This window comes from Macrobrachium nipponense, chromosome 10 (assembly GCF_015104395.2).
Source record: "Macrobrachium nipponense isolate FS-2020 chromosome 10, ASM1510439v2, whole genome shotgun sequence".
In the NCBI taxonomy this organism is placed as follows: Eukaryota; Metazoa; Arthropoda; class Malacostraca; order Decapoda; family Palaemonidae; genus Macrobrachium; species Macrobrachium nipponense.
Genome location: NC_087204.1, coordinates 97459508 through 97485685, shown reverse-complemented (window position 1 = coordinate 97485685; position 26178 = coordinate 97459508). Strand labels below are relative to the sequence as shown.

Sequence of the window (26178 nt, the reverse complement as noted above, 5' to 3'; positions counted from 1 at the left end):
GTGCTGCAAAATTCCAACCAGCAATAGATTGTGGAACGTTCGGCAACGGTGCCGACAAGGTTTGGACTTGATTTTGTGACCTTGCCGTTCATTCAGTAGTTTTGACTGTTTTAGAATAAGCTGGCTTTATGTCAACACGTGCTATTGCTCCTGCAGTAGATAGCCCCTAGCAGGTGGTTTCACTTAATTCGACGGCAGAGAAGGGCGAATTCTCTTAAAGGCCTGTCCACACTAGGAAACATTGCTTGCAAGCAAAGTTTCCAAACTGTTTGCAAACAATGTTTCCTGTCCAGACCTCAGTTGTCGCCAGGATGCTTGTCGGTGCAGTGGCCTCTGTGTTCTAATTGGCTGTTTTAGTGCACTCGAGGAGGGATCATAAAAGAAAGAAAAAGAGATCGATGAGGAAGTTTTAGAAAAAGGAGCGTGACATGCTGACTTGCTTCCGGCGGAATTGAAAATAGATACGGTATATATATATATATATATATATATATATATATATATATATATATATATACATTATTATATATATACCTATATGCAAGCATACATACATATACACGTATATATTTATGTATATATATAAATATAAACATACTTATACATGTGTACATATACATATACACACAGAAACTGTTTTCCATTCTGGATGGGAAACACTGTTTTACAAACAATATTTGAAAATTATTTGTAAACAGTTTGCAAACAGTTTTTAAACAGTTTACAAGCATTGTTTGCAGACAATGTTTCCTAGTGTGGGCAGGTCTTAAATTAGGCAAAAGGAAATCTGGAAAGTGATCAAAGGAAGGAGATGGCGAAAGTATTCCCTAAAGCCTTTCTTGGACGTCTTGGAACGAAAGCAGAGCGTCACGCTCCCATTCAATGATTGTATATATTGTTATTCGAATATGTGGAAACCCACATGTAGCCGCCATATCTTTGACCAAATCATCCTGCAGCATTACGTAAACACACTTAATGATTTGCGCAACCTGATATATATCATGAGTGAATTGTATAACCTGAAATCCGTGATGAGAGAAATTTTAGAGTGAAGAAAATCCCTCGACAAGCCTATGGCATTACAACTTAATAGTGCTACGTAAAATTGGGTTTAATAACTAGTTACGTAAGCTCCCATTTTATTTATTCAGCGTTGAAATGTGGTCGGTCGAAGAGATTATCTCAATTTGTGACGAGGTTTTCCTTTCGAAAGAGCAGAGGATCTCGGAGTCCCCCGTCACATTTCTTTTCTTGCAGTCTAAGTTTCGTCACTTTTTCCCCCCAAAGATTATATCTTTCATCAAATGAAAAATAAGAAAATAAATCATATTTCTTCGGATCACAACGTTTCCTTTAGATTTGATGCCCAGAAACGTTTCTGAGAAGGCAGAAAGCGCTTGGGTAAGTGTCATGAAAGACAAAATTACTGTATAATTAAAACAGTTAATAGTTGGCAAGATATAATAGCCACAGTTCCAACACGATTCAGTGAAGTAGTACAATTTATTGTGTGTTTATTTGTGATCGCTCTTATAGTGGTGTATAATCGCTCTTCATTTGATATGTTTACACAATGTACAGACTGCATTCATTCTCAAGGTTGGAGAAGTTCTTCTCCGTTGGCTAAAATCTTTCCTGCCTCCCTAGGGGGGTAGTGCTGCCAATATGCCTCATGCGGTGCACTGTTGGCATTACTTTAGGTTCTTTGCAGCTTGCCTTCGGACCCTAGCTGCAACCCCTTTCATTCCTTTTACTGTATCTCCTTTCATATTCAGTTTCTTCCATCTTACTTTCCACTCTTTCCTAACAGTTGATTCATAGTGCAGCTGCTTTGAGGTTTTCCTGCTGTTACACCTTTCGGACCGTCAATTTCTGTTTCAGCGCTGAATGACCTCGTAGGTCCTAGTGCTTGGTCTTTGGCCTAAATTCTAGATTCAGCTCAATTCTCAGAATCCTTCCTCTGGGAGGGAAGTGCCCCAGGTTAAAAGTGACTGCTTTGGATTTAACCTCTTTGGAATGCTGAATTGTAAAATGTCTTTTTTATACATGTGGTTAATGTATTTATTTTTCTTTCATACAGGTCTTACATATCAAGTCTAACTCAATACATATATTGAATTTCATAGTTGAGAAACTTGGCATAACATCGGTGATGTATGTATGTATATTATATATATATATATATATATATATATATATATATATATATATATATATATCTATATATATATATATATATATATATATATGTGTGTGTGTGTGTGTGTGTATGTATGTATATTATATATACGTATATATGCTTAAAAATTCCACGTGACATCTTTAAATAAGCGAATACGTATATATGTGTGTGTGTTTGTAGCTTGTAAGGTTTTAGAAGAATGTAACGGTAGTATTAATTAACAAAATAATTATACGAAAGAACAGATAACAGCCACAGTTTAACTTGCATGATGGTTAGTTGTTAGTTTAGACAATACTGGCTTATTCCAAGCACAAGCCCTTGATCTTTTCTAAAGGGAAATATCTATAAGTGTGGGTAAGGTGTGAGAGTAAATGGGCGTGCTGGACCATCAAATTTAGCCCAACCAACAGAGGCGAAATTACATTATGTAAAATTATCCTTACTTTTTGCCTCTCTCCTCGGTACCTTTCACGTATAGATCGTCTTGGTGATATATTAGTCTCTTTCAAGACTGCGAATGATGTAACTTCCTTTACGTAAGGTACATGACGTGCAGTTGTGTCAGTATGAAGCTTGACTGCTTTTGATTATTGTCGATTTCGGGCATTTTTCCAAACTTTCTCTGATACTCTCTCATACTTAAATAAACTGTTCCAGCCATGTTATTCCCGTAGGCTCTGTGAAAGGGATGGATATATGCTGCAATGGTTGTATTAAACCGCACTCGTTCGATTGAAAAAATGGAATATCTTTTCAATTTTCTCGTGAACTTTTTAAGATCTTATAGGATTTACCTTGTTTGTTACGGCCGATTTTGTTTAATTGACAGTTTAGATAAAAACAAAATGTTATATTTCTGTGGTATATTTTGCAAACTTATACTAAATATAATTTTGTATGAGTTGTTCAAAAGGGGGTCCAAATTTGGCAGTTGTCTGGGAAATGGGATTTGGAATAAAGTATGTTCTTTAAACAGTTAGAATGATATGTATAGTAATCTAGATATCATACTTTGCTATTAACATGAGCTCCTTTGAGTTATAAGTGTATCTATGGTTTAATAAAAAAAAAAAAACACGTGACAAGAATTTGAGAATAACCATAAGCGTTAACAAAGATCGCCAGTTAGAGAAAATATGGTATTAGGCCTCGTAATAAATTAATTCTGTAAAACAAAGTATTATATATATATATATATATATATATATATATAATATATATAGTATATATATATACTATAGTTATATATATATACATATGTATATATATATATATATATATCATATATATATAACAATATATATATATACATATGTTACGCATAATGTGGATAATTGCCTAATGTGTACATTAAGCAAGCAGTTTGCCTAAAGTTTACAATTTGTTACCAATAGGCCAAACATGCCTGTTGTTCAAATTATGCAGCTCAATTTTGCCTGATGTGAATACGACTGCCTAATCTAAACATATATTATGGTTTAGTGTAGAAATGGAAATTAATCCAACAGACAACCCACGGGAGGTTACAAGAGAATGCAACATGGTTAATGTAGAGACAGTTTAAAGAATTCCAATTTATTTGAATAAATATAAACATAATTAATGCAATCAGTAAAAGAGAAATAACTCAATAGATCTCAGGGTTCAGTTGAGTCCAATCAGAAATTTTTGCATGATCTGCCCGGGTGACAGCGCGAGTTGCATTTAAATTTTTTCCTTAGGCAGCTGCATCGTCCTAATGTATATTGAGTAGCACATTGACACTTTATATATCCTTGCCCAACAGTGGCTCTTACTGTTGCTGTTCTAATCGATAGGCAGATATCAGGAACCTCTTCAGACTTTATCAGGGGCTGTTTGATTGCACTCAGATCAGGTGCTGTAAATTTTGGTCCAAAAATTCCCTCCCGACAACCTACAGTGTATAGTCCATCTTGTTCCTTAAGTTCGACCACTAACAGATTTTTAGGATCTGTTGGACCACGACCGACATCCGGGACCCTCAGCGTAGCACACTGACCAATGGATAATGGCTAAGTTTCGAACAACATTCGAACAACACTCCAGTTACAGTGGTTCGTCATTCAATTCACACTAGGCAAAATACCCTCACCTAATCTGAAAATCATGCATAATGCTGACAATAGGCAAGTAATTTGCCTATTGTCAACATTGTGCTAAACAAATTGCCTAATATGGAGATTAGGCAATTTTTCTGCCTAATGTTCACATTAGGCAATTATCCACATTATGCGTAACATATATACTATATCGAGTAGTTCGAGGTATTGTGTCTTCGTAATTGAGAAGAATACAACTATATATATATATATATATATATATATATATATATATATATATATATATATATATAATATATAGTCACGTGTAAATGACCAGCTCACATTAGCCTAAGCCGGATGTTTTACAGTTGGAACACAAAGTCACGGCCACATTTGAATTTTTATTTCGTATAAATCCGCAGAGGGTCAGTCGATGATGATTCTGCATAAGGTCATGGAACTTGTCTATACGATTCTCTCTCTCTCTCTCTCTCTCTCTCTCTCTCTCTCTCTCTCTCTGCTCTGCTTTGCTTTGCTTTGCTTCCCAGAGCAAAATAAAAAGGCTAGACACTCTTTACCAAATATTTCTTCGTATAAATTAATCTTTAAAGGTGGAATGATTTGATATTTATATGCTCAATAATTAATTAGGTATTGGACGGACTAATTTCTTCACTGACTGCTGAATCACGGATTAATTCAGTGTACAAAAAATTTCGAACAGCATTCAGAGCTAAAGGCACCAGCAAGGAAGATCTGCACACACACAAGTGGTGCACTCACGTGCATCCAGAAAATGTATAAGCAAAACGAAGCAAAAGCAGATCTTTATATTTCAAGTAGTATGGTAGTGTATACTGGAGAATTTTTTCCTTGTAAGAATTCCTAAATTGCACCCAATCAGGAGATATAAGGGCCATTAGGATCCTGTGTCTCCTGAAGACAAGGTGTGGTAATAATTTTTTGAATAGCTTCTCGAAGTAAATTGTCAGATTTATACTTTAAATAAATTCTGATAGTAAAGAGTCAGATTTATACTTTAAATGGCTTCTCGAAGTAAAGCGTCAGATTTATACTTGAAATAGCTTCTTGAAGTAAATCGACAGATTTATACTCTAAATAGTTTCTCTATATAAACCATCAGATTTATACTTTAAATAGCTTCTCAAAGTAAAGAGTTAGATTTATGCTTTAAATAGCTTCTCTAAGTAAAGCGTCAGATTTATACTTTAAATGGCTTCTTGAAATAAAGAATCAGATTCATACTTGAAATAGCTTCTTGAAGTAAAGCGTCGTCAGATTTATACTTTAAATGGTTTCTCGAAGTAAAGAGTCAGATTTATACTTTGAATAGCTTCTCAAAGTAAAGCATCAGATTTATACTTTGAATAGCTTCTCAAAGTAAAGCATCAGATTTATGCTTTGAATAGCTTCGCAAAGTAAAGCATCAGATTTATGCATTGAACCGCTTCTCAAAGTAAAGCATCAGATTTATGCTTTGAATAGTTTCTCAAAGTAAAGCATCAGATTTATACTTTGAATATATTCTCAAAGTAAAGCATCAGACTTATACTTTGAATGGCTTCTCAAAGTAAAGCATCAGATTTATGCTTTGAATAGCTTCTCAAAGTAAAGCATCAGATTTATACTTTGAATAGCTTCTCAAAGTAAAGCATCAGATTTATGCTTTGAATAGCTTCTCAAAGTAAAGCATCAGATTTATGCTTTGGAGAGCTTCCAACTAAAGCAGCTGATTTTTAGAACTTTGAATAGCTTTCTCAAAGTAAAGCCTTCAGATTTTGCTTTGATAGCCTTCTCAAAGTAAGGCGCAGAATTTATGCTTTGGAATAGCTTCCTCAAATAAAGCATCAGATTTAAGACTTTTAAATACATCTCAAAGTAAAGCGTCAATTTATCTTTAATAGGCTTTCTCAATTAAACATCAGATTTTATAACTTTAAATAGCTTTCTTCGAAGTAAAGCGTCAGATTTTATACATGAAATAGCTTCTCGAAAGTAAAGATTTCAGATTTATACATGAAATAGCTTCTTCGAAGTAAAGTGTCAGATTTTATACTTGGAAATAGCTTCTCGAAAGTAAAGCGTCAGATTTATACTTTAAATAGCAATCCACAAGTAAAGCGTCAGATTTATACATGAAATGCTTCTCGAAGTAAAGTGTCGATTTATAACAAATGAACCAGCTTCCTCGAAGTAAAGTGGTCCAGATTTATACTTGAAATAGCTTCTCGAAGTAAAGCGTCAGAATACTTTAAATAAAGCACTCAAATTAAAGCTTCAGATTTATACTTTAAATAGCATCTCACAGTAAGCGTCCAATTTATACATGAAATAGCTTCTCGAAGTAAAAGTGTCAGATTTATACTGAAATAGCTTCTTCGGCAAGTAAAGTGTCAGATTTATGCTTTGAAATAGCTTCTCAAAGTAAAGCGTCAATTTATACTTTAAATAGCATCTCAAAGGTAAAGCGTCAGATTTTACTTTAATAGCTTCTCGAAGTAAAGATCAGATTATGCTTTAATAGGCATCTCTAAGTAAGCTCCAATTTATACTTGAAATAGCTCTCGAAAGTACAAAGCGTCAGATGTTATGCTTTGAATAGCTTCTTCGAAGTAAAGCATCAGATTTTGTCTTTAAAATAAAGCATCTCAAAGTAAAAGCGTTTCAATTTATCTTGAAATAGCATCTTTCAAAGTAAGGAGCCTCAAAGATTTATCCTTGAATAGTTTCTCGAAGTAAAGCGTCAGATTTTATACATGAAACAAAAATCTTCTCGAGAAGTAAAGCGTCAGATTTATAAGTGAAATAACTTCTCGAAGTAAAGCGTCAGATTTATGCTTTGAATAGCTTCTCGAAGTAAAGCATCAGATTTATGCTTTGAATAGCTTCTCAAAGTAAAGCATCAGATTTATACTTTAAATAGAATCTCAAAGTAAAGCATCAGATTTATACTTTAAATAGCATCTCAAAGTAAAGCATCAGATTTATGCTTTAAATGGCTTCTCGAAGTAAAGCATCAGATTTATGCTGTGAATAGAATCTTGAAGTAAAGCATCAGATTTATACTTGAAATAGCTTCTCGAAGTAAAGCGTCAGATTTATACTTTAAAATAGCATCTCAAAGTAAACCGTCAGATTTATACTTGAAATAGCTTCTCGAAGTAAAATGTCAGATTTATACTTGAAATAGCTTCTGGAAGTAAAGCATCAGATTTATACTTGAAATAACTTCTCGAAGTAAAGCGTCAGATTTATACTTGAAAAAGCTTCTCAAAGTAAAGCATCAGATTTAGACTTTGAATAACATCTCAAAGTAAAGCATCAGATTTATGCTTTAAATAGGTTCTTGAAGTAAAGCATCAGATTTATGCTGTGAATAGCTTCTCGAAGTAAAGAATCAGATTTATACTTGAAATAGCTTCTCGAATTATACTTGAAATAGTTTATCGAAGTAAAGCATCCAGATTATTTTATTACTTGAAATAGCTTCTCGAATTATACTTGAAATAGTTTCTCGAAGTAAAGCGTCAGATTTATACTTTGAATAGCATCTCAAAGTAAAGCGTCAGATTTATACTTGAAATAGCTTCTCGAAGTAAAACGTCAGATTTATACTTGAAATAGCTTCTTGAAGTAAAGCATCAGATTTATACTTGAAATAGCTTCTTGAAGTAAAGCGTCAGATTTATGCTTGAAATAGCTTCTCGAAGTAAAGCATCAGATTTATGCTTTGAATAGCTTCTCGAAGTAAATCGTCGATTTTATACATGAAAATAGCTTCTCGAAGTAAATCGTCAGATTTATACTTTAAATAGTATCTCAAAGTTAAGCGTCAGATTTATACTTTAAATAGCTTCTCGAAGTAAAGCGTCAGTTTTATACTTTAAATAGCATCTCAAAGTGAAGCGTCAGATTTATACTTTAAGTAGTATCTCAAAGTAAAGCGTCAGATTTATACTTGAAATAGCTTCTCGAAGTAATGCGTCAGATTTATACTTTAAATAGCATCTCAAAGTAAAGCATCAGATTTATACTTGAAATAGCTTCTCGAAGTAAAGCGTCACATTTATACTTGAAATAGCTTCTCGAAGTAAAGCGTCAGATTTAAGCGTTTTAAATTATAGCATCTCAAAGTAAAAGCGTCAGATTTATCATACCTGAAATAGCTTCTCGAACCAGTAAATCATCAGAATTTATACTTTAAATAGCTTCTCGAAGTAAAGCATCAGATTTATACTTGAAATAGCATCTCAAAGTAAAGCGTCAGATTTATACTTGAAATAGCTTCTCGAAGTAAAGCGTCAGATTTATACCTGAAATAGCTTCTCGAAGTAAAGCGTTCACATTTTTATACTTTGAAATAGCTTCTCGAAGTAAAAGCGTCAGATTTTTATACTTGAAATAGCATCTCAAAGTAAAGCGTCAGATTTATTCTTGAAATAGCTTCTCGAAGTAAATCATCAGATTTATACTTTAAATAGCTTCTCGAACTAAAGCGTCAGATTTATACTTGAAATAGCATCTCAAAGTAAAGCGTCAGATTTATATTTGAAATAGCTTCTCGAAGTAAAGCGTCAGATTTATACCTGAAATAGCTTCTCGAAGTAAAGCATCAGATTTATACTTGAAATAGCTTCTCGAAGTAAAGCGTCAGATTTATACTTGAAATAGCTTCTCGAAGTAAAGCTTCAGATTTATACTTTGAATACCATCTTCAAGTGAAGCGTCAGATTTAAAATACTTGCAATAGTTAAATTCTCAAAGTAGCGTCAGAATTTAAAATACTTTCATAGCTTCTTTAGAAGTAATGCATCAGATTTATTAAAACTTTAAATAAAGCATCTCAAAGTAAAGCGTCAAGATTTTAAATGATTGAAATAAGCTTCTCGAGTAAAGCCATCAGATACTTGAAATAGCCTTCTCGAAGTAAAGCGTCAGAAACTTTAAATGCTTGAAATAGCTCGAAGTAAAGGGCGTCAGATTTATACTTTTGAAAATAGCTTCTCGAGTAAAGCGTCAGATTTAATGCTTTAAATGCTTTCTCAAAGTTAAAGCGTCAGATTTCTACTTTATTGAAATAGCTTATCGAAGTAAGCCGTCAGATTATGCTCTGAAATAGCTTCTCGAAGTTAAGCGTCAGATTTATACCATGAAATTTAGATTCCTTCGAATAAACGCGTCAGATGGTATACCTATGAAATTTAAGCTTCCGAAGTAAAAGCGTCAGATTATTATGAAATAGCTTCTTTCGCAAGTAAAGGCGTTCAGATTTAAAGCTTGAAATTAGTTTCTTTCGAAGTAAGCATCAAGATTTATAACCTGAAATAGCTTCTCGAAGTAAAGTACAAGATTTATGCTTGAAATAGCTTCTCGAAGTAAAGGATAAAGACCATACTTGAAATAGCTCTCGAAGTAAGCGCAGATTTAGCTTGAAAATAGCTTCTCGAAGTAAAGGTCAGTTTAGATTTAAATACTTGAAATAAAGCTTCTCGAAGTAAAGAAAGTCAGATTTATACTGAAATAGAATTCTCGAAGTAAAGCATCAAGATTTATACTTGAAATAGCTTCTCGAAGTAAAAGCATCAGATTTATTGCTTGAAATAAGTTCTCAAAGTTTAAAGCGTCAAAGAAAGCCAGATTTATACATGAAAATAGCCTTCTCGAAGTAAAGATCAGATTTATACATTGAAAAGTCCTTCCGAAGGTTAAAGCATCAGATTTATTCTTGAAATAGCTTTCGAAAGTAAAGCATCAGATTTATACTTGAAATAGCTTCTCCGAATTAAAAGCGTCAATTTATGCTTGAAAAGAGCTTCTAGAAGTACAAAGCGTCAGATTTATGCTTGAAATAGCTTCCGAAGTAAAGATCGAATTTAACTTGAAAATAGCTTCTCGAAGTTTAAAGCGTTCAGATTTATTTTGAAAATAGTTCTCGAAGTAAAAGCGTCAGATTTAACTTGAAAAGCTTCTCGAAGTTAAAGCGTCAGATTTATGCTTGAAATAGCTTTCTCGAAGTAAAAGCGTCAGATTTATGATTGAATAGCTTCGAAGTAAAAGCATCAGATTTTATACCTTGAAATAGTTCTCGAAGTAAAGCATCAGCTTTATGCTTGAAATAGCTTTTCCGAAGTCAGCGTCAGATTTATACTTGAAATAGCTTCTCGAAGTAAAGCGTCAGATTTATACTTGAAATAGCTTCTCGAAGTAAAGCATCAGATTTATACTTGAAATAGCTTCTCGAAGTAAAGCGTCAGATTTATACTTGAAATAGCTTCTCGAATTATACTTGAAATAGTTTCTCGAAGTAAAGCATCAGATTTATACTTGAAATAGCTTCTCGAATTATACTTGAAATAGTTTCTCGAAGTAAAGCGTCAGATTTATACTTTGAATAGCATCTCAAAGTAAAGCGTCAGATTTATACTTGAAATAGCTTCTCGAAGTAAAACGTCAGATTTATACTTGAAATAGCTTCTTGAAGTAAAGCATCAGATTTATACTTGAAATAGCTTCTCGAAGTAAAGCGTCAGATTTATACTTGAAATAGCTTCTCGAAGTAAAGCATCAGATTTATGCTTTGAATAGCTTCTCGAAGTAAATCGTCAGATTTATACATGAAATAGCTTCTCGAAGTAAATCGTCAGATTTATACTTTAAATAGTATCTCAAAGTTAAGCGTCAGATTTATACTTTAAATAGCTTCTCGAAGTAAAGCGTCAGATTTATACTTTAAATAGCATCTCAAAGTAAAGCGTCAGATTTATACTTTAAATAGTATCTCAAAGTAAAGCGTCAGATTTATACTTGAAATAGCTTCTCGAAGTAATGCGTCAGATTTATACTTTAAATAGCATCTCAAAGTAAAGCGTCAGATTTATACCTGAAATAGCTTCTCGAAGTAAAGCGTCACATTTATACTTGAAATAGCTTCTCGAAGTAAAGCGTCAGATTTAAGCGTTAAATAGCATCTCAAAGTAAAGCGTCAGATTTATTCTTGAAATAGCTTCTCGAAGTAAATCATCAGATTTATACTTTAAATAGCTTCTCGAAGTAAAGCGTCAGATTTATACTTGAAATAGCATCTCAAAGTAAAGCGTCAGATTTATACTTGAAATAGCTTCTCGAAGTAAAGCGTCAGATTTATACCTGAAATAGCTTCTCGAAGTAAAGCGTCACATTTATACTTGAAATAGCTTCTCGAAGTAAAGCGTCAGATTTATACTTGAAATAGCATCTCAAAGTAAAGCGTCAGATTTATTCTTGAAATAGCTTCTCGAAGTAAATCATCAGATTTATACTTTAAATATCTTCTCGAAGTAAAGCGTCAGATTTATACTTTAAATAGTATCTCAAAGTAAAGCGTCAGATTTATACTTTAAATAGCTTCTCGAAGTAAAGCGTCAGATTTATACTTTATATAGCATCTCAAAGTAAAGCGTCAGATTTATACCTGAAATAGCTTCTCGAAGTAAAGCATCAGATTTATACTTGAAATAGCTTCTCGAAGTAAAGCGTCAGATTTATACTTGAAATAGCTTCTCGAAGTAAAGCTTCAGATTTATACTTTGAATACCATCTTGAAGTGAAGCGTCAGATTTATACTTTAAATAGTATCTCAAAGTAAAGCGTCAGATTTATACTTGAAATAGCTTCTCGAAGTAAAGCATCAGATTTATACTTGAAATAGCTTCTCGAAGTAAAGCGTCAGATTTATGCTTGAAATAGCTTCTCGAAGTAAAGCGTCAGATTTATACTTGAAATAGCTTCTCGAAGTAAAGCGTCAGATTTATGCTTGAAATAGCTTCTCGAAGTAAAGCGTCAGATTTATACTTGAAATAGCTTCTCGAAGTAAAGCGTCAGATTTATGCTTGAAATAGCTTCTCGAAGTAAAGCGTCAGATTTATACTTGAAATAGCTTCTCGAAGTAAAGCGTCAGATTTATGCTTGAAATAGCTTCTCGAAGTAAAGCGTCAGATTTATACTTGAAATAGCTTCTCGAAGTAAAGCATCAGATTTTTGCTTGAAATAGCTTCTTCGAAGTAAAGCGTCAGATTTATACTTGAAATAGCTTCTCGAAGTAAAGCGTCATATTATACTTGAAATAGCTTCTCAAAGTAAAGCGTCAGATTTATACTGAAAGTCTTCGTGCGAGATTTATACATGAAATAGCTTCTCGAAGTAAAGTATCAGATTTATGCTTGAAATAGCTTATAGCTTCTCGAAGTAAAGCGTCAGATTTATACTTGAAATAGCTTCTCGAAGTAAAGCATCAGATTTATGCTTGAAATAGCTTCTCGAAGTAAAGCGTCAGATTTATGCTTGAAATATCTTCTCGAAGTAAAGCGTCAGATTTTTGCTTGAAATAGCTTCTCGAAGTAAAGCATCAGATTTATACCTGAAATAGCTTCTCGAAGTAAAGCATCAGATTTATGCTTGAAATAGCTTCTCGAAGTAAAGCGTCAGATTTATACTTGAAATAGCTTCTCGAAGTAAAGCGTCAGATTTATACTTGAAATAGCTTCTCGAAGTAAAGCGTTAGATTTATGCTTGAAATAGCTTCTTGAAGTAAAGCATCAGATTTATACTTGAAAAAGCTTCTCGAAGTAAAGCGTCAGATTTATGCTTTAAATAGCATCTCGAAGTAAAGCGTCAGATTTATGCTTTAAATAGCATCTCGAAGTAAAGATGCAGATTTATACCTGAAATAGCTTCTCGAAATAAAGTGTCAGATTTATATTTTGGTTGTGTTACTTGCCTCATTCAAAATAGCATTTATGAATAAATTTATTTTATGGTAACTAAGTACAGATTTTTCCTCTTCTTGGACACTGAATTACTGACCTTAGGAAACGAACTTATAAGATATGCAATGACTGGAAACTTTAGATGGTATAAATCTGCCCCATTTCAATGGATTATCAGAATACAAAGCTGAGATATCTAAGGATATTGAAATTTTAGCTGGAATCTGCTCCTATTGTTGATAGTCTTTCGTATTTAAGAAATTGTGCCTACCATTCCTGTACTGGTGAATTTTGACGTATGTAAAACGCTTCTATCCGTTGTCTTTAACAGGTAACGTGAATCTTCATACTTTCCCTGTCGCCTGAGGGTCACCTGTCTCTTCCTGCTTTATAACCACCATTGCTGATGGTATGTTCAGAGAATTACCGGTACTCAGTACCCTTAATATTTGATTCAAATAACACCACGTTCACTGTTAGGGGCTACGGAGGACTGGTGCCCATATTGGCCACTTTCTTTTTTCCCTGGTCATCACATTTTTTTTTCTTGTCCTTGATCATAATCTTGCTCTTATGTGTGAGGGGACAGCCGTCTTCACTGAATCATTGATTCCTTCCACTTCTTGTATATGTGGGTTCGTATTTATCTATGCTACCCCCTTTTGTGCAAGGCCTGGATCTCGCTGAAATGGAAGATAATGTGATAAAGGAACGCCTGCCTACTAAAAGAAGTTGCTAGTGTTTTACCAGCTTATGTTAATGTGATCTTAGATTGATGAATTATTGTCCCCATTTCATTCATCCTTTCGAGGCAAAGAAGGACAACGATAAGAATATTTAACTAGTGGGGGGGGGGCGCCTAGGGGGGTAGCTCCGTCAGTGGACCTCATGCGGTGCACTGTAGGCATTACTTAAGGTTCTTTAAAGCGTCCCTTCGGCCCCTAACTGCAACCGCTTTCGTTTCCTTTAGTGTACCTCCTTTCATATTCTCTTTCTTCACCTTACTTTCCACCCTCTCTCCTCACACTTGATTCACAGTGCAACTGCGAGGTTTTCCTCCTATTACACCTTTCAAACCTTTTTCTGTCAATTTCCGTTTCAGCGCTGAATGGCCTCATAGGTCCCAGTGCTTTGGCCTTATGCCTAAATTTTATATTCTACTCGATAAGAGTATTTACGAAACTGGGCGATAGATGGCGGCAAAAGACGACCGGTCGTCGTAGGAATCAAGATAAGGTCTTTGGATCTCTCTAGGAATGCCCGCCGCGGGACGAGACTTCGAGGCTCGTCGGGAGATTAGTGACGAAGTGGAGGAGGCCCGCGGTGTATATAAGCACCTGACGATGGCGCGAGGCTGGCAGTTGTTAGTTAAGTTGACTAGTGCTTGTTGGCCGGTCGTGGTGTTCCAAGCAGTCGTTGGTGTGACGAGATGGAGCGCGTAAGACCAAGTTCCTTCCGCCGGAGGAGCTCAAGGATCAGTGAGTATCGCTCCTTTCCTCGGAAGGTCAAGGAAGGCCATTTTTGTCGTGGGTCGATGCAACCTTCTAATGATGATTTTCCTATTGATTGTCGTCAGTTGAATTTTTATTAATACTACCTTCTTTCCAAATTTCAGGCTGTTATACTTTTTGCTACATAAATGAGAAGGCCATGATTCTTATTACAAGAAGTTTCATGACTAAATAATGAGACTCCGTTTGGTGTGGTAGCATAGTGCCGTTTCATTCAGGATATAAATGTATATACCTTTTTCTACTTATCGAGCGATTTATACTTTTAAATCGCTCTTAGCCAAGTTTATTAGGAGGAATAACGAAAAATAAACATATATTAATTATACTTATTTAGAAACTATTATTTACTGTCATACATAAATGAATTTTAATTATTTCCTTATAAAAATAATATCCGATAAGGTCTTGGGTTTTCCCTAATTACAGAGATATATTGAAGACTGTCAAACGTCAGTTCGATTCCATTCTTCCGTGAAAATAACTGAACTTTGATGGTGATGGTGTTAAAAATACCGACGTTGATGAAGTTCGATATCAGATTTCTGCATTCTTGAAGGATTGCTTATGTGCATTTGACTAGATTTGCATTTTAGTTTGATCTGTAAGCGGTTTTCCTTAAAGGGGGTTGAGTCCAGAGAAAAGTCACCTTCCACATTCATCTTCATTCGTGGATGAAACGCTGTACAGTAAAGCTCCGAAATATCAGCTTGCTTCATACACACATAATTCATCAGCTGAGCTTCAACAACTAACAAATCCTTCATCCTACTGCGCCACTCACCTCTGTCTAGTATGCACTGTCGCTTCCTGGACGCATAGGCATATCCATTCCAAGATACGTTACACTTTCTCACTGTCCTCATCTCCTTCCTCCCCACATTGTCAACATATCTTACCCAACAATCCATCTCCATCTCAACTGCTCATGATTTCCCTTTTTCTTTGTTCAACATCATTTGCTTTAAAATAAAATTAGAGTATGATATCTGAAGCAATCTGGTCGCCAATGTCCACCTGGTTTGATTGGAAATGACTGATTCTAGAATAATTTTTTCGAACAAATAGACGCTCTTGAAAAATGTCAATTTTCTTACACCGGTAGGTGGGTAGCTGTGTAGGCCTATGTATGAAACCCGATATTTTGTATCTGTAGTTTCTTGTATCTTTATGTTAGGATTATCTGGGGAGAGAGAGAGCTACCCTCTTCGCTTACGTAAATTTATTTATAATTTTTGCGGGATATTTTGTCAATATCCGAATCATATTGTTTCTTGTTACTGCCAACATTTTTTGCTACTAGTATTGTTTGTTTTTGTGTTTTGTTGTTTGTTGGCTAGATCATGCAAAATTTTATACGTGTATTTTTATTTTTCGAAAAATGACCGTTAGCAGCCCCTGTGATTGGCAAAAAAAAATAATAATAATAAAATAAATAAAAAAAAGGTTATGGTGTAAGGACGACATTCGGGCGAATGTTCGCCCGTTCATTGTAAAAATCTGTATATCCATATGTCCTCTCTTTTCTTCCAGGAACTAAAATGTAGAGCATTTAACGCCCTTTCTTTTGATGTGTATATGTCGGGAACCCGTTCCCTCTATGTAATATTATTCATGTATTTTCGTCTGTGAAGAAACACATTCACAGGGGGGCCCTGTCTCTTTTATTTGCGTTTGTTCATGCGTGCGTGACGGACACTACACTTCCGTCCGCACGCCGCCTTATGTACAGCCTCATTTGCCAATGCCGAATAAAATAAGTTCGTTCGCTCTCCTTGTCTTTCTTACTCAGACTTCACAATGGGAGAGAGACAGGAATGTCATTTTTCGGAAGAAGGGATCTTCAGAAGGTGGAATACTTAGATTTACAGGAGGTTTGCTGTTTCCTTACCTCGTTTTAATGGGCGAATTTACGATAATTTTTCATGCGCACCCCCCCCCCCCCCCCCCCCCCCCCCCCCCCCCCCCCCCCCCCCCCCCCCCCCCCCCCCCCCCCCCCCCCCCCCCCGAAGAGATGCAGGTATCCATGTTCTTACTGGAACATCATAATAACTAAGGAAACTTATTGGATGTTGGCTTCCAGTTTACTTTAAGATAATTGCTGGAACTAAGACATTGAAATTACAGTTTACAATAAATTCTACCATTTGTTATCCCAGAATGCGTTACAGCCCATGTATCCTAGCCACCCCTATACTTTGAGGCTTAATAGACATCATAATTTGTTTAAAAGATAATTCCATGCAGAAATATGCTTTTTTACTAAATTCTTTTTTTTTTATTATTAAAACTGCAGTTAGGATAAAAATATAGTTATTGGTTATAAAGAAACGAATTTATTTCATATTTGTAGGACGGAGCTTCTTTTTTTTCTTCTTCTTCTTTTATCCAGCTTTTCACGAATTTTCGAAAGGCAGCTGTGATTCCTCGTCTAGACTAAGAAGCTTAGTCATATGCAAATGGATGCATAAGTTCTTGATTCTTAAATAGTATCAACTTCGTATTCCACACAGACAAGGAAAGAGAGCAAGTCTCCAACGTTCTTGCGCATAAAAGTATGAGACTTAGAGGGCTCCGACCTTGAAGCCGTTTGTAAAGGCCACAGGGATATGTTAGTGGAGGGTCGTCAGTTGTGAATGAATTTAAAAAAAGTTCAACCTTTTTTTTATCACTAATATCACTTATAATACTGCACAACGATATTATTTAAAGGTCACAGTCATTTTTGTTTGTTAAAAGTGTCATTTTTGGTAAAGTGTTTGTTTTAAAAGTGTCCTTTTTGGTTAAGTGTTTGTTAGAAGTGTCATTTTTGGTAGTGTTTGTTAAAAGTAAGTATATTTAACATTCATTTGCATTTGCGTCTCACACGACTTGGAAGTCAGACCGCTTTTAATGCAGGTATGAATCTGGCAAGACTACAGGACTGTTTTTATATCGGTGTCTGAGTTTGTGTCTTCTGTTCACTCTTTTTTGACTCTAGAAATTATCTGCATGAAAAAAAAAAAACGTGATGGAATTGTGTGTGAAATTTAAAAAATTAAGTTTGCTGTCAAATAAGGAGTTTTCCGCCCGCGAAAAGCAGTCCTATCTATATACTTATCTAATCAGTTTTTATAACTGCTGTCTATTTTTAAAATCATGTTTTAAAAACATTTGGCAAAAATCTGAAAACTTTACAACCTAAGGTCTGTCTGCTGTCAAGATTTCTTTTCACGTGTTTTCTACTTGTCATGAAAAGGGTAAAAAAAAAATAAATAAAAAATCAAGTTGTATCGGATCAAGGATTTTTTCAGCGATGTTCCTTTATTTATTTATTTTTTATACTGTCTCGCCAAAATACCTTTTGCCCAGTCATTGGAAGGTGTGCCGAAAGTATGCTTGCAAAACTAAGATGAGATCACATTTGCCAATATCCTCTACGGAAATTTGAACTCTCTACTCCATTAAATGAAAAAAAAAATATATAGTCAGTTAACCAAATTTGTTTAATTGCTTCCTCCTATTAAATTTGCATGTTAATGACACCTGCGAAGCCATTACAGTCTCCCTTAAGAAGCCCAAGATAGCCGAGTGATCCGTTTCGCCAACGTGACAGCCGAGAAATCTTTTGGGCTGCATTCAACCTCCTGAAGATTTTATTGACTTAATTTTATGGTTCCCGATGCGAGCAATTTCGAAACCAGTAACATTTTTTTCGAGAAAGTTCAAGATGCCATAACGTGACTGTTAAAAAGAAATAAATAATCCTTTTGGTGGCTTCCTACTTTCTGAAGTTTTTTTTTATTCTAGTTCTCGAGGAGAGCAATTTCGAAATCGATTAAAAAAAGGTTAAGGAAAGTGTGGAGGTGGTTGGGCAAGTTCATTACGATAACGTGACTTTTTAATGAACATTTTGGAAGATAATTGACCCTATTCTTGTTCCTGATACAAAAATGGTCTCTGACCAAACCTGTGTCAGGTCACGTTCTGATAAGATAACCGGATCCTTCCAAGATGATGATTGTGACGTTCATGTTACGGGATCAACGTGAGTCTTTCACTGGACTGCTGCTGTTGCTGAAAATCATTTTAGCCCGATAACTTTCTTATGATTTTGCTGTTTTCGAAATTTGAAGTTTTATTGAGATTATTGAGATGTGTGCCGAGTTCCTTGTTCATTTTGAAGCTCTGGGGTATATAGCAACATTTTTGAAGTCCGATTAACGCTTTGTGTAGTTAGTAATCACAGAGAAGCTTTCCCTTATTTCAATGATAAAATGAGTCGGTCTCTCTGTTACAATCTTAATTAAGAGATTTCGATTAAATTACGTGTTACGGATGAAGGGATCTGAAAATAGTCGCCAAACTTTGCAGCTTCCTGGTAGGAATTTGTTAAACCTTTCTTTTCTTCGTCTGAGCAACATTGCAGTCATTTTAAGGTGTTTTTTAATGTTATAAATCTGCATGTCTCGAAGAAAAACGAATTGATGGATTTATGACAATTTGACAAGAAAGCCAAGCACAGGGACACTCTCGGCCGCTCAGTGCTTGCAGAAAAGTGAATGGTCGGTTTGGTCAGTATTTTGCGATACGAGACAGTACTAACTTTATATAAAAGGAAGACATTTATTCTCGTTTACTCATCAATTTTGACAGTTATTGAATAACCCAAGCTTGCAATGTTGGTGCCCGAGACGAAAAATATGGCGAAACACTTTACAAGTGGCTAAGTCCATTTTGATTTCCGCGAGCGTGCATGACTCTGATGGTGTGAAGGGGCGGGGCGTTGATAAAAACGAAACCATCTGCCATTTCAACTCCCAATCAATGATATAGATTAAATAAAAGATAAAAACCTCTGAATGATAAGTCTCCGAATGTGCTGATCTCATGAAGAGGGGAGCATAAAAAAAAATATTATGTTAACTGGTCGCTGAAGGGTTTGAATCCTGAATCTGAATTATTTCAGTCGTGAGAAATCAGCCGGAATGGAATTTAATTTAGATTCATCTGCATGAGTCTTCACTTAATTGAATCGGGTTGGAACTGCATATGTCGTTGCTTGATGTAACGGCATACACATATATTTAAGTGTGTATATTTAAGGTAAGGACTAATAGTATTTACTTAAGAAACGGGAACTCGCCATCCATAACAGCTTATAGCCAATTCAGCCAACTTCACGGCAAGAAAGATTCATTCCCCCTTCATTTTTTATACTTTGTCATGTCCGTTTTTATATTATAGTTAAGAAATTTTGACAGAAAAATGGATGTGCTCTTAGGAGTTGTATTGTTTGGAAGATTTGTATTATATTGATCTTCGTTGCTCTTATGATTCCACATCAGTTGGTGAAAGCGAATCTTTTGAGTGATGCATTTCAATACATTGAACCTTTCATCGTTGTCATTCCGATATCCGAAATATTGCCCGAAACATATTCATCTTCTTTCGTGTTTTGAGTCTCTCTCTCTCTCTCTCTCTCTCTCTCTCTCTCTCTCTCCCACACACACACACACACACACACACACACACACACACACACACACACACTACACACACACAACACACACACACACACACACACACACACACACTACACACAGACACAGACACACACACACGTACGCACACAAAAGTAAACTGCAAATGTAGGATGATTTACCCAGGGTGTCAGTCGCTTACTTAATCTGTAGGCGACCGAATCTGCTGTTCACATGATGGCGATGGTAAAAACAAGATAATGTCAGGTAAAAAGTGATAAAAAAAAACAGGAAATCATTCCATTATTGTAAAACAAAATTAAAGTAATGTGGCTCCTGGAAAATTTATGGTGATGAAATAAACCGAAAAAATTATGAAATAAATCATACCGATATACTAATAAACCATTTCGGCAGTTCATGGCAATATTGAACGAATTACATTCGAAACATTTGACTGCCACTGGTAAATTATTTTGTAGCGAGAAATGCGTACAATTTTAAGATTTGCAAGACCTGTATGGAATATGTTACTTACCTTCTCTTTCTCCATTGAGGTGTGAGAGATGTTTATTTCTGGTGATAGAAGTTCACTCTCGACGTGGTTCGGAAGTCACGTAAAGCCGTTGGTCCCGTTCCTGAATAACCACTGGTTTCGTGGAACGTAAAAACACCATACAAACAAACAAACTTACCTTCTTTTTCAAGTCACCAAGATCCGTCACAAGAAGGTTCACCTAAAACGTAGGTGAAACAAAGTTAATGTCATTGGTAGGGTTGAAAGCCTTGAGAAAGTTAGTTTCTCCTGAATTTGAATCTGCAAAAAGTAATGCAAAGAACTACTGATTTAAAATAACGAACATACGAACCGTAATTATAAAACGAGATAGTTCATGAAAACTGGGGTTTCAAAAACAGCACGTATTGTAGTTACTAATGAAATTTGTGATTATAGATCGATTTGAGTGTCTTCTGATAATGTGTGGACGTATGTATACTTACGCTCATACGCACTACCGCACCTGGTGGTAGGCAACAAAACGAAAGAGTTAATGAAAACTGGGGTTTCTAAAACAGAACGTATTTTAGTTACTAATGAAATTTGTGTTTAAAAATCAATTTAAGTGTCTTTTGAGGATGCGTGGAGGACATATGTATACTTAAGTTCATGCGCACTACCGCACCTGGTCGTAGGTAACCCGGCTCCCACGTCAAATTTCAACTGACATCAGCAGTTGCTGCCAGTTGGTAGATGCTCAAAAGAGCCGCTTTAATGACTCCCCAGTTAATCTACATTCCTCGTGGCTGCACACCTGACTTCCCTTTTCATGGAATGCGGAGTGAAGATTATAAGTTTTTAAGAAGAAAAAAAAATTCTGGAGTTTTCGTGCTTTGAGAAGCAGGTCAGTAATCAGCTACCAAGACGAACCGAAAGATGAAGATTGAATTACTGTAAAGTTGGCATATCTAACGAGAGGTTTCGTGAGGGACAATTTTTTTTTTTCTCTCTCTCTCTCTCCTTTCACCGACCCATGGAGAAAGGGGACTGAGAGCCAATGGCAACATTAATCGCTTTAGATGAGTTTAGCTTCGCCACGCATTCAAGGACACGTTTTGAATGGGAATGAGGTCGAGCAGTTTAGGCGACGTATAAATTGACTTTAGATCGAGATCCTTGAGATCGGTATCGACCGTAATTCGGTTATTTTTTCGTGGATTTACTCGAGGTTCAGCTCCAGAATATTTATTGGATGGTAAGGTGCAACGAGACTCCTTACATGGGAGTTTTAATAGCTTTTTGGAGACTTGGAGACTTACGTAGTATGAAGGCTTGGACGAAGTTCATGAAACACGCTCACATGGAGAGGCTTGAATCTCTGATGACTTTTCGGAATTAACGTCTCTTGGGAATTAGAAATTATTTTTTTTTTTAATTCATCAGCTGATATCATGCCAAATTGTAATAACTCGAGGAGTAGAAGTTTCCACAGATTTAGGTAGAATTCTTCCGCCACAAATAATTCGGACTAGGGTTTTACAGGTGCCACATAGGAAGTATTCGAAAAAAAAACTGTAATCGGAGACTTTATATTTTGTTGGCTTAAGACATCACCTTCACATGGCAAGGAATTTTAATTCTGCAGTTCGTTAAGATTGTTTTGGCCTTTTTATATGCATGATGAATCACAAATTTCACAAACTTGAATGGTCTTCAGTTTTGGGAACACTAAGTCAGTGTTTGCACTACTTTGCTATTGAGTGACTTCGAAACGATAATTAGGTATGAGAACATTCTGTATTGAGATGTAACTGCTCTTGTATCCACTTACGCATTATTGCTCGTCTTTTATTTTCGAATACTTCTTTGAGAAGACGTTGTCACTCCCTTATGCTTGTCTCCTGTTTAACTTAAGCGTTCTTGCTGTTGATCCAAGATCTAAATATGTAATTATTTCATGGGGATCCGGTCTCAAAGTTCGTTGTTTACTGACAAACCATACTCGGATGATTTAATTATTTATTAGCATTAATCTGCAAACTTCTTTGCCTTGAATCGATAGTATAAGTTTTCAATCGCATTGAATATTTATCAAAATCCTTGCTAGCCATGTATCCGGTCTTCAAGATAATGTCTTTTGCTATCTTTTTTCCCCTGCTAAGCAATTAACAAATATTTAATCCTGCTTTATAACTATTCAGTTTTCCACTCTTGTGCCATCTCAGTGGGTAAAGCACCCTATTTCTTTAATGATATTAGCTTACCCATAATGTTATTTCAGCTTTTAGTATTGGACTCTACAATATTTCCTCCAACAAATATTAAATGCGTATTCTTCTCTTGCAGATTGGCTGAAGAAAGCGCCCCACAAGGACCCAATGAGGCTGAAGAACTTATGCAATAGCCAAGTAACTACATCTTTGCTCAATGCTTTATATCGGGAGGGAGATGCTATTTGCAAGGTATACCATTTTATTTTCCGTTTATTAGTTTTTACCTTTTTATATACAGGCGTTTTAGACTCCACGCAACTACACTGCTCCATTCGTTATTCATAGAACAGTACCAAACGAGTAATTTGAATTACTAATAAAAAATATCTTCTTAAAAAAATTAAAGACTTGATTTAGATTTGTAACTGGTTCTATTTTATTAGATTATATCTATGTCCATTTCATCATGCCCTAGAGGTCAGATATAGCGATCCGAAATCATGTAACGAATGAGTAAGTGAGTCTCGTTTACCTTCCAGGACTTCCATACCATGTGCGAGATGATCAAGACGACGTTGCCCCTCAAAGTCCGCTCAGAGGTCGTCCACGAGGTGAGTTCGTCTCAAGTGATTGAGGACGATTGCATTTTCATAAGACTGCTTCTCTTGCACCTCCTAACAGACGTCCAGCACTTGTCTCTCACGACAGGATGCCAGTTTAATCTAACTGAAGAACAGTGCAAGCAGTTGCTGGAAGAACTGGCAACAGTGCCTTGGTTCAGTTTATTAAGCCTGCACATTGAGGGGGTCACTTTCGTGAAGGGGGTCTTGTCAGAGATCATTGACCGCTCCCCCCGTCTTTCCTCCATCCACGTCAGTGGAGATGACGCAGCCTCCGAAGTCCTTGCTTACATCACCAAAAATCCCAGAGCTCTACATTCGTTGCATCTCGATACTTGCAGTGTCAATGACTTGGATGTTGTCCAGGCTCTGATTAGGAGCTATAATGAAGGTGACTCTTGCAATGATCTGGATATCTCGGCTATCAAGGACTCCGATATTGATAACGATTTTCCACCGCTTTGTCATCTATCTGTTCAATCTCCTTTAGTTACAGTCTGTGGCGCTGTGGTGCTCCTTCATGCTCTGCGGAATTTGAGAACATTGCAGTACAGTTACTGGAATTCTTCTATATGTAACCTTCTCCAGTACTTGCAAATGCAAGTACCCAAAGCTCGACCATTTGCCTTGACCTCCATCTCCCTCTGGCGCGTGACAGAAAAATCCCTCGACACTCTAAAATTGTGTCCAAACCTGCAGCATCTGATGATGGAATGCACCGACCCTTCCCTGGCGTCCATGGATTCACTCAAGAAGCTTAAAAAGCTCAATTCGCTAACAATGAGACTGGTGCCGGAAGACCTCTTGGTCTCGGCCGTGAGAGCTGTTGGCAACAAACTGCTGTGCCTGGAAATCGAGTACGAAGAGTACGCCAAGACACCCATCAAATGGAGTACGCTACGCGCTGTCCGGAGATACTGCCCCGATCTCAAGCGACTCGAACTGCACCACATAAATATCATAGCGGAAACCGGAGATGCTCTCATGCCCTTGTTCTCAGCTTCCTTGGTCGACCTCGTCCATCTTAATCTCTCCAATGTTGTGCTGCAGCCTGTTCTCTTGAGCAGGCTTCTCTTCAAAAACACGTCGCTGGAAACGGTGATGCTGGACGTCAATCAGGATGCCCTCACGGACTCGGTTCTCATGTCGATGGCCAAGACCAATAACTTGAATCAGCTGACGCAGCTCCACCTCGGCTCGGGACTTTTGTCGACGCGAGCCATTACTTTCTTCATGACCCTTCCTTCCATGCTCAAAATCTCCCTCCAACTCAACAATTTCCCCCACATTACCCCGCCAGTATATCAGAACCTTCGGAACCAGATTGCTAATGGCAATTTCAAGTGCAGTCTGGAAATAATAGATAAAGATGAATGACATTAACTAACATTTGAGGACCATTATTGAGTGAAGATTATTTTTTTAAAAGAAGAAAATCCAGTGATTAATTATTTATTTCATAACAAAACATGTTGTGGACTTGTCATATTGTAACAACGTAATACCCTAGTTGGAGAGGAACAGTCGTAACTCGTAATATCTCTGTTATATTTCCTGACTACATGATAATCCCAGTCGACAGAGCCTATGTAAGTAGATATTTTAAATGACCGAGGTCGTTCATTGGTGGAAATGGACGATTGATATTAATTTGGGTGTGGGGATACTGTAAACAAGCTGTGAGAACATTCATGGAAATGTTAGACTCTGTTATAAAGGAAAACTACAGTATATATAAAATCACACGCACACCCATCGTCGGTAGAGATCAAACGTATGTAGTATACACAAAAGTATATTCTTTTATATGACGTGTATGTTTTTATCGCCTTCGTGAACTAGGTTCCATTTACTCGCTGATAGACATAGATACATCACTTCTATATGTGTATCAGTGCATACATTGCTGTAAATGTGCAAATAAACACGCCTATGTGTGCGGGATTTTGCATGCAGAAGTTAGAAGGACTGTTCTGTAAGACATATCCTTTGCTGGTGGTTCGTGAAATGGGCACAGATCAAGAAAAACTTGATTTTTGCATATATATATATATATATATATATATATATATATATATATATATATATATATATATATTTCATTTCACCTACAGTTTTACGAATATGCATTAGGCCTGTGAGTATTAATATATGCTGTAATATAAGTACAATATATACTTATAGGGGCATATACATCCATAAACATTAACATGCAAGAAAAGATTGTCACTTGTTTATTAACGAAAAACAACTCCACAAGTTACCATTTATATGCATATGTTTGTAAAGTGCCTTGTGTCAAGTATTGTGTATGTATTATATATATATATATATATATATATATATATATATATATATATATATATATATATAGATATATATATATATTATATAATATATAGATATATATAGTATATATATATATATATATATATATATATATATATATATATATATATATATATATATATCATATATATATATAATTTATATATATATATATATATATATAAAAGATATATATATATATATATTGTATATATATACATCTATATATATATATCATATAAAGTACCATTGCTCTCATTACTGGAGGGTATGTTTATTTAACAGGTGACATAATCTTGCGTGTTTTAATATTGTTTTCTATAAATAGGCTGGAATTATTTTGGTTAGTGTAAAGGTTGCCCTTATTAGATCATTTGGCGTGTTTTAATTTAAACGTATTTTATTTTAAACTTTTCTTATTTATTATCACTGTTACTCACCTTAGAATTAATTTCATAGCACCTTATACAGTAACTAATTTTGTAACTTGCCAGTGGTCACATTTATTTTGCAACTATGCCGTCTTCAC

The 26178-nt window shown here is 35.6% G+C and overlaps 1 protein-coding gene across 2 annotated transcripts in view; it reads left to right on the top strand.

The window, feature by feature from the left end:
• The window catches only part of LOC135223795 (uncharacterized), a 53931-nt gene extending 28329 nt beyond the window's left edge, over positions 1-25602 (top strand). Inside the window, exons 1-3 of one of the 2 annotated variants that reach the window (XM_064262610.1) lie at positions 14372-14494; positions 22835-22950; positions 23241-25602. In XM_064262610.1, coding sequence (XP_064118680.1) covers positions 14446-14494; positions 22835-22950; positions 23241-24698 — 1623 coding nt within the window. In that variant the 5' untranslated portion in view covers positions 14372-14445 and the 3' untranslated portion in view covers positions 24699-25602. Of the gene's footprint in view, positions 1-14371; positions 14495-22834; positions 22951-23240 lie in introns of those variants that run through there. The other variant, XM_064262611.1, reaches the window with a different exon arrangement.
• Positions 25603-26178: the final 576 nt, after the last annotated feature.